The sequence below is a fragment of the Coffea eugenioides genome, chromosome 8 (genome assembly GCF_003713205.1).
Source record: "Coffea eugenioides isolate CCC68of chromosome 8, Ceug_1.0, whole genome shotgun sequence".
NCBI lineage: Eukaryota > Viridiplantae > Streptophyta > Magnoliopsida > Gentianales > Rubiaceae > Coffea > Coffea eugenioides.
In genome coordinates, this window is record NC_040042.1 from 21,156,222 (window position 1) to 21,172,860 (window position 16,639).

Below are 16,639 nucleotides of genomic sequence, written 5' to 3' on the forward strand. Positions count from 1 at the left end.
TAACTTTTCACATTTCATTCCAAAACCAAAATTGATTGCATTAATCATCAATTCACACCTACTAGAATCAAAGCCCCTTATTACCAACTATCAAAAACAACCACACCATCACTAAAATGGAAAACTTCACCAAATCAAGCCAAACCAAGAATAAATCATATAATCCATCACTTTAGCCACTTCTAAGCCAAACATAAGCATCATTAGATGTAGTAGGGTGTTCAAGCATCACTTACCAAGAAATCAAGAGAGATAGGGATTGTGGACACCTTAGCTCTTCAAATCAACTTCACTAATACACTTATTAGCACTAGAAGAAAGGTTTTTATGGAGAGAAATCTAGTCTAAGCTCTTGTTTGTGGAAGATTGAGTGAGATGGAAGCTTGAAATTTGATGAACTTTCTTCCTTCTTGCAAGAGAGAGGGCCGGCCAACACAAGGTAAGAAAATGGTGAATTTTGTGAATTTTTGGAGATATTAACTAATTTTGGTCAAAAGTCAAAAATGTGAATAGTAAACCATAAGGTCCAACCAATCATATTGTGACACTTGTCACACTCATTAATGCATTCTTATCTTTCTTTTTCCCTCTCACATCAATCACTTCACACATTCTACTTATCTCTTAACACCCGATAAATTTTACACAGTATCCGAAACTTAACCTTATTGGCCGAATTTTTCCGAACTTTTCGCACTAGTGGGTCCCACGTCCAATATATATTCTTAATTTTCTAAAAATTCTCCAATACTAGAAAAAGCATCTAAAAACCATAATTGCTCATAAAATCCACCAAGAAAATATTCCTAGGCCAGAAAATGCAGAAAACATGAAATTTAAAGGGGGAAAAACCCTAGGAAAATATTAGGGCAAATCTGGGTTCTCACAGGATTATCATGAGATCGCTGCTTTTATTATTACCTGTGTTCTGTTTTGTGTGACAGTCAACAGATGCTACTGTATCTTTTCTTGTCTGCTCTGACTATGTAATGTCATAACGAATGTTTCTTCCATGGAATTTATCTGCAGTTAATCTAGATTGGATGAGAAAGACAAGGATATTACTCATCTGGAAATCACTTAACAATCAACCGTAGATTTTACTCTTGGTTTCTGTACTAGTAAAATGCGTGCCATGGACTAGATTTGCACGCTTGACATGATTTTCCAAATAGGTTGGCACAGATGCTAGTGCATCTTTATCTGGTTTGCTCTGGAAGTAGAGCTTGCATGTAGCGTTTATGTAACGTCATAACAAAATTTCCTTCTATGGCATTTATCTGAAGTCAATCAAGGTTGGATGTGAAAGACAGAGGATGTTACTCTTCTGAAAATCACTAACAATCAGCAGTAGTTTGTAATAGGCACTAACAGAGGAATGACTGTTATACTCTCAGGTTAGTGGGCTAGTAAAATGAGTGCCTTGGACTAGACTTGCATGCTTCATGACTGTGATTTTCCAAATGGTTGGGCACAGTTTATTGGTAAATTTTTATTGCAGCAGCAAACTATGTTTATCGGATGCACTTGAAGAACAAGATTGTGAGAAGAGGCCTAACCTCCTGAAGTGCATTCTCAAAGTCCTATAGAAAACCAAAACCACAAAAAGATATTATTCCTTTCATCCTTCAGGTTATTAAAGTTCCATTTTTAAACTGTACAAGGAGGCAGTGCAGCGAGATTTATGTATTCCTAGATAGGTTCTGTTCTTTAATTTTCTCTATGTGCTGTAAATTACCTTCACTGTTACGGGCCTCATATCCTCCTTTTTCAGCTTTGTGATTTCAAATCCCTGAGTAAGTGCCTCTCTCAGAGGGCCCATTGAAGCAGCCTTCACTTAGTTCTTCATGTAAGTGTTTCTTGCAATTAGGAATTTGTAAGACAATCTAGCTCCCCTGATTTATCTATGTTTCTTTTTCTTGCAAACAGAACACTGGTTTGCATATTGACATAAATTCACCACATTCTTTTGGCATTGAGAAGTTGGGTTAACTGTTAACATCGCATTCCACTATGAGCATAGCAAACTGGGATGCACATGCTGCACTTTATTTTTTATTTTTTTTGCATGTTAATAAATTTGCTATTTTTCAATTCTGTTTATAAGGTCTGTTTTCTTGCCTTCTCAATCTTGTTTCTTGTAGAATGGATGATAGGTCTTGGATCTTTATTGAAGACCGAGTCAATAATCCGTACTTTGAAAAGTGTCTGAGTGACTTCCTTAAATTTGCCTACAAAAAGAAGGAGGTTGGGAGTAGAATATATTGCTCATGTAGGCGATGTAAAAACTCAGAACGAAGAAAGGAAGAAACTGTGCGTGCACATGTAACAATGAAGGGGTTTTTGACCACTTATACAAATTGGATTTATCATGGTGAAGATCCATGGGACTTCAATCAAGAAAATATGAACAATGGAGTGTTTAGGCGCATTGAAAATGATGACATGAATGAATTGATACACGAAACACTTGGAAGAACACTTGAAGAGAATTCTAACATAAATTTAGAAGAACTTAGAGGAGCCTGTGATGAAGAAACTAATAAGTTTTTTAAGTTGCTGAAGCATGCCGAAACAGAGTTATACCCTGGATGTAAAAATTTTACTCTTCTATCATTTGTCATCAAGTTGTTGCATGTCAAGTCTCTTTGTCGATGGAGCAACAACTCAATGACAATATTACTGGAGCTTCTCAAGGAAGTTTTTCCTGAGAATGAATTATTTCCAAGCTCTTATCGTGATGCTTGGAAAATTGTTAAAGACTTGGGTCTTAGCTACCATAAAATTCATGCATGCCCCAATGATTGCTTGATTTATTGGAAGGAGACAGAACATGAAACCTTTTGCAGAAAGTGTGGAACTCCTAGGTATAAGCAAATTGTAAAACAATCCGATGATTCAAGTGAACAAGCTAACAAAGTTCCAGCAAAGCTTGTTCGCTATTTTCCTTTGAAACCACGTCTCCAAAGGCTGTTCATGTCATCAAAGACTGCTTCATTAATGAGATGGCATGAAGAGGAGCGCATCAAGGATGGAAAATTGAGGCATCCGACAGACTCTTTAGCTTGGAAGCATTTTAATAACCGGCACCCAAGCTTTGCTAGTGATCCTCGCAATGTTCGTGTTGGACTTGCAGCGGATGGATTTAACCCATTCAAAGCAATGAACAATAAATACATCACCTGGCCAGTGATTTTAGTGCCATATAATTTACCCTCATGGATGTGCATGAAGCAAACATCATTTATGTTGTGTTTGCTAATTGATGGGCCTAAAGCTCCAGGTAATGATATTCACATATATCTTCAACCAGTAATTGATGAATTGAATGAGTTTTGGGATCCAGGGGTGCCTACTTATGATGCAGCTAGTAAGCAAATGTTTTACTTACGTGCTGCACTACTTTGGACTATCAATGATTTTCCAGCTTATGGAAATCTATCTGGTTGGAGTACCAAAGGGAAGTATGCATGCCCTTGTTGTAATAAAGATGTTCGAAGTCAATGGTTGATGCATAGCAAAAAACATTGCTATTTGGGTCATCGTCGATTTCTAGCTATTGATCATCCTTATCGTCTAAATCGAGCGCAGTTTGATGGGACAATTGAGAAACATTCTAGACCTGTTCGATTATATGGGTTTGAGATTTTAGAACAACTAAGAGATTTTAGAAATGAATTTGGAAAGGATCAACCAGTTTCCTCAGCTAGGAAAAGGAAAAGGAGGACTAAAGATAATAATGACTTTGAACAAAGTCCCATATGTAGGTATAATTGGAAAAGATTGAATGTATTCTTTCAGTTACCGTATTGGGTGGATAATTTGCTTCCACATAATCTGGATATAATGCATATTGAGAAGAATTTCTTGGAGAATCTCTTGTGGACACTGTTGGGGATGGGCAAGACAAATGATGACATTAATGCTCGATATGATCTAAAAGAAATGGGGATAAGAAAGGCACTTCACCCACAATCTAAGGGTGACAAAGTGTTTCTTCCACCTGCATGCTTCACAATGAGCAAAGATGAAAAAGAAATTTTTTGTAATGTGCTAAAAACTGTCAAGGTCCCTGATGGTTATGCATCAAACATTTCGAGGTGTGTGAATATTAAAGAACGACAAATCTCTGGGTTAAAGAGTCATGATTGTCACATATTAATGCAACAATTGTTATCCATTGCTGTGAGAAGAATATTGCCTAAACATGTTTGCAGAATTATCATTGAGTTACGAGATATATTTAGGCAATTATACTCGAAAGTGCTTACTGTAGCAGATTGTGAAACTTTGGAGGACCGTACTCCACTGGCCCTTTGTGAACTTGAGAAGATGTTTCCACTGGCCCTTTGATTTTTTTGATAAAGCCCAACGAGGAGACAAGGCTGATGATTGACTCTAATTTTGGAATATAATCCTAACAATTTGTTATATGAAGTTTAGATATGCCAATATTAGATGAAGTTACTGATTAGTATGAAAAATATTAATTGTGGGATCATTTTCACTGCCTTGGATGTCAATTTATAATTCCTTATGTTCATATTAGTCTCCTTGATAACCTGCATTCTACTTCTTTTTTTAGCAGGTGTAATGCTGGATTTACCTTATGTTCAATTTATGATTCCTTATGTTCATATTAGCAAGTTGGTAATGTTGGTTTCATTGGGTTATAGTTCCTTAATATGTATATGTTCTTTGTGTTTGCAGATTTTAGAAACTTAAACTCCAAAAGTAAGATGATACAACACTCTCTTGCTGAATTATGTGATTGGTTTCTGAAAAAAGCCAGTAAAATTAATCATCTTACTTAACTTTGCCTTCAAAAATCAGAAGCTGCTTTTATAGGTTTTCCATGGCACCAAGTAAGAAGGGGCCCCGCAAAGTTGTTGGGCCAATGTCCGGAGCGCATATTGAGTCCACTAATAGTTTGAACCCTGCACTACAGTCAAGCTCTCAATCTTATCAGACTTGCCCCAGTCATTATTCAAAGCCTCCAGCACATAAATTCATTGGGGCAATGCCTGGAATACGCATAGACCCTACATCTAGCTCAAACTCTGTTTCTCGACCTAATTGTCAAGCGAAATCACATGACTCCAATTCAAATTCAAACTCAGCTTCTAGGTTTATTGCTGCTTCTCAGTTCAACTCTAAAGCCAATTCACATCAGTTGAACTCCAAGGCTGATTCTCAACTAAATTCCCATCCTAATTCACATATCGGTCAAGGCTTTCATTCTCAACCACTAGTAGACCATCGTGAGCAACCAGATTCCTTTGATAACAATGATTCTGAAGCTGGATCAGGTTCTTCATATGATTCAGAAGACATAGAGGATGTCTTTGATGGTACTTTTGATGATGATGATTCTAGTGAAGAAGGTCGGTTGGAAAAGAAAAGATTACCACAAATAGTTTTGAGTCTAGCATTCCTTATTATAAGCTTTGTATAATATTCATAAAAAAAATTATATGAATCACAATTTCTTCTTTTGTATGTGTATGTGTTTTTTGTACACAGGAGACAATAGTGGTAGAGGACTAGCCAGACGAAGTGCTGGTTGGGGTGGTGGAAAGAAATTGGAGTTAGTTTGGAATGCACGGGGCCAAGTAATTGGTCCTAATGCTACACAGTATATAAGTCAAGTAGGAATCTTAGTAAAGGATGGTAATAAATTACCACTCACGTACACAGATTGGAGGGCCATGCCTGAAGGATCTAAGGAGAGATTTTGGGAAGATATTAAGGTATTTTGACTCACTATCAAAGTTAGCAACATTTTTTTTCTTTTTATTTCATACAATCTTGTAGCTTGTGAATGTTTAAACTTTTGTTTTGTAATTTTTGATAGAGAAATACAAATATTGATGATACATGCAAGAAAGTACAAATGATAAGGGTCAGCAAATTGTGGAGAAATTGGAAATCAAAAGTCAAGAGCATGTATTTCACTCCTTATAGGAGGCACAGGTCATGGCTATTAGCACACTGTCCTGCAAGAGTTGAGGAGGATCAATGGCCTATTTTGGTTGATTATTGGAGCTCAGAAGATGTCAAGGCATGTATTTATTGTCACATCTCTTTTGCTTTTGAATTAAATTCTAGTGCTATTATGATTTTGATGTGTTGTTAACTACCTTTTTCTGTTTTGTACATAATTAGAAGCAAAGCAAGATTAATAGCAATAATCGAAAAAAAACAAAAGATGCCACATCGAACAGAGCGAAAAGATCATGTGAACCTCAGGGAAGAGGTATATTAAATTCTAATGCTTATGTTTCTAGCAATTTTTTCTGGAACATAGTCTTATTTAGAAATATTAACACTTTAGTTTGTACATTGAATATGTGGCAGCTTCGGATTAAAACTGGAAAAGAGCCTTCGAAACTAGACGTTTTTATTCATTCAAGACAAGGAAAACAAATGGATGAGTTGACTTCACAAACAATTGTAAGAATAGCTTTTAGTCACTTTTTATTGGTTTTACTTCATAAATAATTCTTTCTTCTGTCTGTTTTTCAATTTAGGCAACTATGAATGAGGAAATACAAAAAACTGCCAGAGACATCCAGCGATGATAATTTTGTGAAAGATATACTCAATGAAAATATTCTTGGACCTGAAAAACCAGGTCGTCTTCGAACTTATGGGGTAGGTGCGACTCCAAAAGACGTGTATAGGATGTCAGATAACATGAATGCTGGACAAAAGAAAGCATTTGAGGATGCAGTGAATGAGAAAGTGGAAATCATACGTGGTGAACTACGAGAAGAAATGAATTCGAAATTGGCAGATTTTAAGGAGGAGTTGATTGCTCAATTTGAAGCAAGAATGGTTTGGGATAACTATTTGGTTAAATATTATAGTTTTCCTAATTTTTTTATTGCTTTAGTTACTATTGATCTTTGTTCCTCCAGAGGGCATCCACATGTGACTTGGCATCACTCCAAAGAAGAGAAATGAATGCAGCAAAACAATCTCAAATTTCGGACTCATTAGAGGTTGTATATTAATTCATACAATTCGATTTTGTGTTCAAACTCTCTGAAATATCAGCAGCTATGGCCTGATTTTCTTTTCGTCACACTTTGTTGATAATGTAACAGGTTGGTGATAGAATGAACAGGGAAGTTGGAACAAATGATGCTGAAATGTACAAGGAAGTTGGAACAAATGATGCTGAAATAAACAAGTGTGAAATGAATAAAAAAGTTTCTTCAATTGCTGATATTCTTGAGGTATAGTATGCGTACTTTGAGTTGGTCATTCTATAGAAGACCAATTTTGCTGAGTTCCTTGTTGATATTGAATTGTGCATGACTTCCTTGTTGATGACTATTTGTGCGTGAGCTCCTTGTTGATATTTAATTGACTAGTCTTTTGTTATACCAGAAGCATCATACAAAGAAGAAAAGGAGCAGGACTACTTGCAAACGACTTGCTTGAGGTACTGGAAAAGTTTCTGGAAATAACTCTATTCTGTCAAGTTTTCCATTGAGTATTTGTATGATTGGGAAGACGAGCTATTTTTGTTAAGATTTAGCCAGCTATTTATGGGACATAATGTAGTAGATGTGGTTTTAATTTTCAGTATCTGTGAAAAGGTTGAATTACAAATTCCGTTTCAGTATCTATTGTTATATTAACGTTTTCTTCATGCTTAATGGGCTGGGGTTATATGAGCAGGGGACTAATAGAATACACTTTGCAGCCCTGGACTTGATGGTACATTGGAAGCATGCGGATTGGGAGATATGAAGATGTTTTTGAGAGATGTATGATGAAGTGCTGTACTTTTGAAGACAAGCACATTTTGGAATATATGAAACATCTTGTAATTGGAGCGAACAATATTAAATGATAAAGTTTGTAGAATTTGACTAAAACAATGTATGGTACTTTATTCTAGTGTATTGTGGAACTATATTTTGTTATAATATTCGATTTTAGGATATTTGAGCATGATAATTATTGTACCATGAAAAAATTGATTTCTGGTCTTTATATTGGTGACTTTTTTGCGACGCAAGTTTTTGTCGCATGACATTGTGGACATTTTGTAGCGCATTTTTTGTGCCGCAAGTAGAGTGGTGACACTCAAATTGGCGTCGCAAAGAGTGATGCAAATGCATGCGACATGTTGAAAAATTGTGTCGTTTTCTTTTGTAACGGCTACTTTTGTGACACAATTTAATTCCATCGCATTTGTGCCGCAAAAAGGTTTTCGCGGCGGTTTTTGGACTTTTTGCAGCATATTTCTGGCGTCGTGAAAAGTCAATTTTCTTGTAGTGAGCACTACAAGTGTGGCAACACTACTTAAGGCCTAAGGAGTTCGTGATACACACCGATCATGAGTCCCTTAAGTACCTTAAGGCCCAGCACACCTTGAGCAAGAAGCATGCAAGATGAATTGCATTCGTGGAGTCCTTTCCGTACGTGATTAAATACAAGGCTGGTAAGTCTAATGTGGTTGCGGATGCACTCTCCCGAAGGTACTCTCTACTCACCTCCTTAGATGCTAAGTTGTTAGGGTTTGAGCTGATTAAAGAGCTCTATACCCAAGATAGTGACTTTGGTGAGCTTTACACTTCTTGCAAACACACTGGGCAAGGTAAGTTCTTCATTTCCGATGGATACTTGTTTTGTACCAATTGGCTTTGTGTCACGACCCCACCTCCCCCTAAGGCGAACCAGAGGGTTCGGCGGGCCGCCTGCCCAGCTCTCGCCGGGACTCAGTCGTTCACTAAAGTCCTCAATTGAATTTCAAGATATATATATCAAATATACATCAAAGGTTCCCAAACTTTACATATCAAAAGCGAAGCGTCCACGCTTCCACTGCGCCACTCTGATCCTTGATCACAATTATTATACAGGAGGAAGTCCAAAACTAGACTATTACACATCCAATCAATTCTAAACGTTCAATACAATCCCAATATGAATGATTACACAAAAGGAAATCCAAGTTCAATCCATACATGAGATAATCCATGAATAAACACTACAAGCCTTCCTTCGCCTTGAGCCCTGTGGAGGGGAATAAAACATTTTGGGGTGAGCTAGAAGCTCAGCGAGTAACCAGTAAAATCAGTTATCAAATCAGTTTCACAATCGTTCATTTCAATAATGTCATTTCAATATGGAGTATCAATAATTCAAGAAACATTTACAATGGAAAGCGATAGTAACATTCATGAAAAGGATACGTTCGTTCTCCTGTCATTTCATTGCATTTTGGTTTCATTCGTGCATTCATTCACCCCGTCCCTGGCTTTTGGCCAGGCTCCACCAACCTACAAGGTAATACTCGAGTATACCGAAACATTCACCCAAGTTCCTAGTCGCCCGACCGAGTCCGCTTCCGGCTCGAGACGACCGGTAACAAGGGGCAATGGCCAGTTCAGCCCAAAAGGCTTACATTCATGCGCAAGTAGCATTTAATCATTAATCAGTGAAAATTTCATATTTATTTAGGTCGAGTGCGATAAAGTACACACTCGCCTAGAAAACTCGTTTTAACAATCATTGAAAGCAAAATCAATAATAACAAGACACTGATATGCAAGCACGCATGATATGTAAGAAACAGTTCCAAAATTAACTTTGAAAACAGTTCAAAAGTAAATAATGCGGGAAAGCGGTTCAAAAGTAAATTGGGAAACAGTTCAAAAGTAAATAATACAAGAAACGGTTCATAAATAATTTTAGAAATAGTTTGAGGTCACTCACTTCCACGGCTCTGAAACCATCCATCATATAGCATTGCCTTGCTCAAATCCAAGTCTTAGATCACAAACCCAATGCAACAAGTCCCTTCAAAGTTCGGACAACACTTCCCCTAAATTTGCTAACTTTTCCAGCCATCACGGCTTCATTATATTTCTCATTCAACCCAAAGGTACACACACAACAACAAGGTCATCCAATAGCCATCCAGCAAGCTCCAAGTAGTACTAGTACAAGTCAAGCTAGGGAAAAGTCCGGAAATGAAAGTTAAACGCAAAACCAGAAAAACAGTTTTGACGTCATTTTGCGGTAATGGCACAAAATGCTCTACGCTTATCGGATGAGGGTGTAAGACCCACCATCTCGAAGCTAAAATACAGGGCTACAACAATGTAGAAGGCCACTCAGTCCAAATCCTAGCACAACTAGGTCAAACATGCAGAATACCAAACCAGAACCGAGATTGCAGGTTTACAAATCACACAATGCTGTAATTAGTCCAACTCAGTCTATACAGGTCCAAATGCATTGATTCCAAAGGCATATGATAGCTAGGACATCAAGATACATTTCATCAGAAGACCTCAACACCCAAATCCAAAACAATTCCAGTCAAAACAGACGATTACAAGCGCAGTTCGTACATTCTGATCAACCCAGAACAGCAACAGTAAAATCGACATATCTCATTCTACACTACTCCAATTACCCTGAAATTTTACAGGCACCCTTAAAAAATCAATACCTACAACTTTGATGTTTTAAGAAAAGGCCAATTCAGCCTCTAACCATATGATCCAAAACCGGACAGAATTGGGGTTATGAAACCCTAACTTCCCCAAATTCCTTCCAAACCCAAAATTGGTTGCAATTACCAATCATTTACATCCACTAGAGTCATAACCCCTCATTACCAACCATCATAAATAACCACAACACCATGATCACATTAAACCAGAAAATTCCTTAAAAAAATAAAAACTTCACCAATTCATTCCAAACCAAGAAATAAACCACAATTCTCAACACTATAGCCACCATTAGGCACAAATTAAACATCATTAGGTGTAAGAGGAAGTGTAATCATCACTTACCTAGTAAACAAGAGAGAGGGAGTTGTAGAACACCTTAGCTTCCTTAAAAAACTTCACCAAACAACTTACTAGCACCTAATGGAAGACTTTTATGGAGTAGAAACTAGTTGATGCAATTGGTTTGGAAGATTGAGCTAAATGGAAGCTTGAAAATTGGAGAAATCTTCTTCCTTCTTGAGCTTATGAGAGTCGGCCACCAAGGAGTGAAAAATGGTGATTTTTAGTCAATTTTTGAGATATTTAACTTAAGGGTAAAAAGTCAAAAAGTCCAACCAATGAGAAAGTGCCACTTGGCACTCTATTAAATGCATTTCTATCCTTTAAGTCTCTCTCACATCAATCAAATCACCTCCTCTTCTTCTCTCTTAACACCCGATAAATTTCACTCAGTATCCGGAACTTAATCTTATTGGCCGAATTTTTCCGAACTTTCGCACTAGTGGGTCCCACGTCCGATATAAATATCCTTAATTTCTCAAAAACTAACTGATACTAGAAAATCATTTTAAAACTATTTTTGCTCATAAACTTTATCTGGGGAATTTTTCTAATAAAGAAAATGTAGAAAAGGCGGGCGTTTAAAAAAAATAAACCCTAGAAAATTAGAAAATTTCCGGGTTCTCAAACTCATTTTTTTTCGGGGCGTCACACTTTGCATCCCACATGGATCACTCCGAGAACTCTTGGTAAGGGAATCCCACTCAGGTGGACTTATGGGACACTTTGGGGTTGATAAGACTCTTGTCATGCTGCAGGAACACTTCTATTGGCCGCACATGAGGAGAGATGTTGCACGGGTGGTGGAACGGTGCTTAGCTTGTAAGAAAGCTAAATCCAAGGTACACCCGTATGGCCTTTACACCCCATTACCTATTTCTAGTGCACCATGGGTAGATATTTCTATGGATTTTATACTTGGTTTGCCTAGATCCAAGTATGGCCATGACTCCATTTATGTGGTAGTGGATAGGTTCTCTAAAATGGCATACTTCATTGCTTGTCATAAAACGGATGATGCATCTCATATTGCTAACTTATTCTTTAAAGAGGTTGTGAGATTGCATGGCATTCCTAGGACCATTGTATCTGATAGAGATGTTAAATTTCTGAGCTACTTTTGGAAGACACTCTGGTCTAAGTTAGGCACCAAATTGCTATTCTCTACTGCTAGTCACCCCCAAACTGATGGCCAAACTGAGGTGGTGAACCGTACATTAGGTACTTTGTTGCGTGCCATCATCAAAAAGAACTTGAAATCATGGGAAGAGTGTTTACCTCATGCTGAGTTCGCTTATAATAGGGCTATCCATTCCACTACTGGTTTCTCTCCATTTGAATGTGTTTATGGCTTTAATCCGCTAACACCACTTGATCTAGTGCCATTACCTAGTAATGAGCGCGCACATTTGGATGGTAAGAAATGTGCAGAGTTTGTTAAGCACCTGCATGAGAAAGTCAGGGCTAACATTGAGAGGAGAACTGCTCAATATGTCAAGCAAGCTAACAAGGGTCGCCAAAAGTTGATCCTTGAACCTGGAGATTGGGTGTGGTTACACATGTGCAAGGAACGTTTTCCTGAACAAAGGAGAAACAAATTACAACCACGGGGTGATGGACCCTTTCAAGTGTTGGAGCGCATCAATGACAACGCCTACAAACTTGATCTTCCTGGTGAGTATGGCGTTAGTGCTACATTTAATGTTTCTGACTTAGCCCCTTTTGATGCAGATGATGCTTTTGATTTGAGGGCAAATCCTTCTCAAGAGGAGGGGAATGATAGCATCATAGTACGTGACCACGTCTACAATGGCTCGAGTGATCAAGGGGGTGAGGATCGCATGCAAGCTCCAAGTGGATCCATTACTAGAGCTCGAGCAAAGAGACTTCGTGAGCAACTCAGTGTACTTATTCAGGCCATACACAAGTCCTTTGAAGGATTTGTACACTCAAGTGAAGGTGATCGCGGTCCGGTATTGAGCATTGAAGCTACACCTGAGTATTAGGGTCTTATCAAACCCTAGTTAGTGAGATTCGCATTATAGTCATTTAATTCCACATTAGTTGATTAGATTGAATAATTGGCTAAGTGCATGTTGCACATAGAAATGCCAAGGGAAGATTACTTTTTAGTCATCATTATTTGTTAAGGTGAGCTGCCTTGGAGGGAAAACCCACATGAGGCCCGATCCATCGAGGGCCCATATTAGCACACCTTTAGTTCCTTTTCCTTACTAGTTTAGGGTTTACTTGTAGCCTATATAAGGCACCCCATTACTCCCACAAAGGTACACACTTTTATGATAAAAATATTGAGAGAGTTTTCTCCAAAGCTTTCGAGCAAACCTTGAACAACTTAGAGTTATACTCTAGTGTTCTTGTTCGGCTTATCAATTCAAGAATCACACTTGAATTGTGGCGCCTTCTACACTTGCCTGAGGTTCACTAATTCGTTTGACTACGGGTTGAGATAGTATCAACAAGTTCGTAGTCACGGGGATTAGAGGGGTCGTAGGGTTTCCGCTGCCACCGTTTCTTGCATCCGATGTCAAATCCAACAAGTGATCTTGGGTCGCGAATCTCCTCACCAACGAGATTCGTATCAGAATCGCTCGGGTCAAACCAGAAAATGATCTTGGTACCATTTTAAAGCTCTAAGAATCTATTTTCAAATGCTACAAACGGTACTCAAATCCGATCACCGAGTAAAACGTTATGACCTTCACAAGACTGCTGGTCAGCAACTTTTTGGACCTAGTCCAGTTTTGCTCCTTGGCTTATAACTCAAAACTTATGCAATCAAATTGGGTAATTTTTTGTAGACAACCTCCACACACATAACCCAACATATCTCAGTCACATTTGTAGCCAAAATATGCATGAAAATATCAAGAAAAAATAGGGAAGTAGTTATGGGAAATTTCGGCCTGCCCTCTTCAAAAATTTCTAACTTTCATCCTTCTTGATATTTTCACTCCTTGCACATAACAAGTGTTAGATCTAACCAAATAGGGGTTTAGATCATATTAATACCTCACAAACACACATGAACAAGGGTTAGACATTTCATCAAACACTTGGTATGCACACTAATAAACTTATCCACTATTTGTCAAATTCAAGGGATTAACCCCCTAATCTCAACCAAACAACTTGTATTTCATCATTTAAGCTTAAAGTAGATGATATAACATCATAAACCTTAATTCTAAAGATTACATACCTTACTTACAAGTTGATTGGGTCACCAAACAAACCACCACAATGGAAGCTTTAAGCTTGAGATAACCTCAAAGATTGAAGGAAATTTCTCACAAACTCTAGCTCTTTCTCCTTTGGATTTTTGTTCTTGGTTTGCTAGGGTTCAAAGCAAGTATAAGGAGCTTACTCTAGCATCCCTTTTTATGCTAAGAAAGTCGGCCAAGCTTAGGAAATAAAAGAACGAAATTGGTTTTTAAAATGTCTTCTAATCTTTAGTCAAACAAGCCCATGGCTAGGGTTTTGCCACATGGCTCTTTTCTTAACCAAACCTTGCTTAATCTTTGACTAATGGTCTTCTTACCTTTCCAAATGCACCAATAATTATCTAACATCTCTAATCACTCACATAAAGTCTCTACCACTAAAACAAGAACACTTGGACAATTACAAGTGGTGAATTATTTACAACCTAGCTCAAGGCAATATTCTACTTCAAGTAAAATGAATTGAAATGAAATGCATGGAAATTATTATAACAACTAGAAAATAATTTGTAAGGGCAGATATTAAATAGGCTAAATCTTTATAAGGGCATTGTAAATAAAGAAAATTGTGTTTTAAGTGAGGTCCCCAAAAATATTTAAGGGATTTGTTGTAACCCATTGTAAAAATATTTTAATGCTAGGGCAATAAAGGTGGTTTAAATCTTGTGCAAGCATGTATTGGAAATGTATAAAAGAAATAAGGTTCTCACACTCTCTCCCCCTTAAAGAATTTCACCCTCGAAATTTCTCGCTTGATTACTGAGTAGTTCAAAATATTTTCAGTGAATTTCCCCCTCCTGTTTTTTAACTCTCTCGAGTCCTGTGAGCGCATGCCTTTAGTAAGACCGCGAATACAAGCCATATTATGTTGTGAACTAAGCTCCCAAATCTTATTTAGAACATTGGATCAGATTTATAAGTTTCATATTTGTATTAAACTATCGAAAATAAATACTAGCTTGTCCCTCGAAGAATAATCCTTTTTGTCCTTACTAAGTCGAATGTGCAAAATCTTTTAGAGCAGAAAAGTATCCACTTTATAGCCAAAGCGTTTAGAGAAAGTAGAAAAGACGCTTCAAAATGAAAGTTGTAAACTGTCCGACCTAAGGTGATTTGAAGAACTCGATTTTCCTTTCATTTAATTCTCGATTCCACTCATAAACCAACTCAAAATAGTTTTACCAACTCCAATTCCTAAAGTTGGGAATGTAAGTAGGAATAATCCTAGGAAAATAGAAATTTTTCTAGTTTTGCGTGATCTCATTTTAAAATCTTATCTCGAGATTCTTATGTCCAAAACTTACTTCCTAAACTTAAAAAACTTTATTACCGTCGGATATGGATTCAAAATTGTTACAACTTTTTAGAGTACCATTGTAAGAATCCAATCACGAGTCGGTTCAAATTCAACCTAAAGTTGCTGCTCTCACCAGAATGAAGTAACAGACAGAACAGGTATACAGTTTCAGTCAACTTTGAAAAATCATAGATATTCATGGGAATTGAGAACAATACTGATACTCTGAACCTAGTTTCAAACATAATAAATGAAACTCAATTTTGACTTTTCTACATCAAGATATAACAAATTCGGTAAAACTTTCCAAGGTTCCTTGCGAAAAAATTTTCAGCGGCACATCCTTTGTGTTTACTAACTTTTCCTAGCCCATTCAAGGATTCATTCTTCCCATGAAATAGCTTCAACTCAAGCATATAAATATCAAGCCCACAACTCACTACATCAAGCATATAACTATCACCTATTCAGGTTAGAAAAAGAACCCTAAGCTGAAATTCCTAATCACAAGCTGGAAGTTTCTTTAGGCAAGTCAAACTAGCATATAAAAGCTAGATATTTCACATAGCAAGGCTACCAAACCATGGCCAATACTTAAGTGTCATGTGTGGATAGAAAAGTACCATAAAGCTGAAAATTTCACAACACAACTTCAACTATGATATTTTCTCATAAAACAACCGAAATGGACACCCTAACCCTCCAGTTTGCATATATTTTAAAGTAAAGGAAAGTTTGTTGCTAAAGTTACCCAGTAACCTTAAGAAAGATGAAAACTTAGAGCCTCTTCCTCCAAAATCACACCACCAACACCTAGAAATCCACCTTAGTTATCATTTCTATAGAGCAGTTTGCAAATTAGTTGGTTGAAACTCAAGATTCAAGTACAACTTTGAAAGAGGGTTGAAGGTCTCTCTTTGGGTTTTCTTCTCCATTTGTTCGGCTTAGCAAGATGAAAGATGAAAACAATTTGGTCAACTTTTTGATTTTGTCAAGGTGAAGAATGTGACACAAACTTTAATCTTGATAAAAGAAGAGTTAAAACTTGGCTACTATTCTTGCTAGCTCTCAAACCCATACACTATATGTTAAGTTTATTCCTTTGGAACGACAAACGAAAATCTTCACCTAACTTAAAGACTAAGTTATAGCAATAGACTCATGGGCAAGGATCCAATACTGCCCAACCACTCACTAATGGCTAACTGGACAAGAGATGTCTTGAGATGCTATTCGACTAGGCAAATGCACTAATTTAAACTTATTGCGTACCC

General features: G+C 37.2%; 3 protein-coding genes across 3 annotated transcripts; all 3 read left to right on the forward strand.

Annotated features, from left to right (window-relative positions):
* The first annotated feature begins 2,145 nt into the window (after positions 1 to 2,145).
* On the forward strand, positions 2,146 to 4,353 carry LOC113780398. Its single transcript, XM_027326203.1, has one exon. The coding sequence runs from the start codon at positions 2,146 to 2,148 to the stop codon at positions 4,351 to 4,353; it is 2,208 nt and encodes a 735-aa protein (XP_027182004.1).
* A 502-nt stretch (positions 4,354 to 4,855) lies between these two features.
* On the forward strand, positions 4,856 to 6,557 carry LOC113780399. The gene is made up of 6 exons (XM_027326204.1): positions 4,856 to 5,384; positions 5,524 to 5,750; positions 5,855 to 6,061; positions 6,166 to 6,256; positions 6,358 to 6,453; positions 6,531 to 6,557. The coding sequence occupies exons 1-5, from the start codon at positions 4,856 to 4,858 to the stop codon at positions 6,366 to 6,368; spliced, it is 1,065 nt and encodes a 354-aa protein (XP_027182005.1). The 3' UTR covers positions 6,369 to 6,453; positions 6,531 to 6,557.
* LOC113780400 lies at positions 6,541 to 7,247 on the forward strand. Its single transcript, XM_027326205.1, has 3 exons — positions 6,541 to 6,837; positions 6,921 to 7,004; positions 7,110 to 7,247. Exons 1-3 carry the CDS (start codon positions 6,541 to 6,543, stop codon positions 7,245 to 7,247), a joined length of 519 nt encoding a protein of 172 aa, XP_027182006.1.
* Positions 7,248 to 16,639: the final 9,392 nt, after the last annotated feature.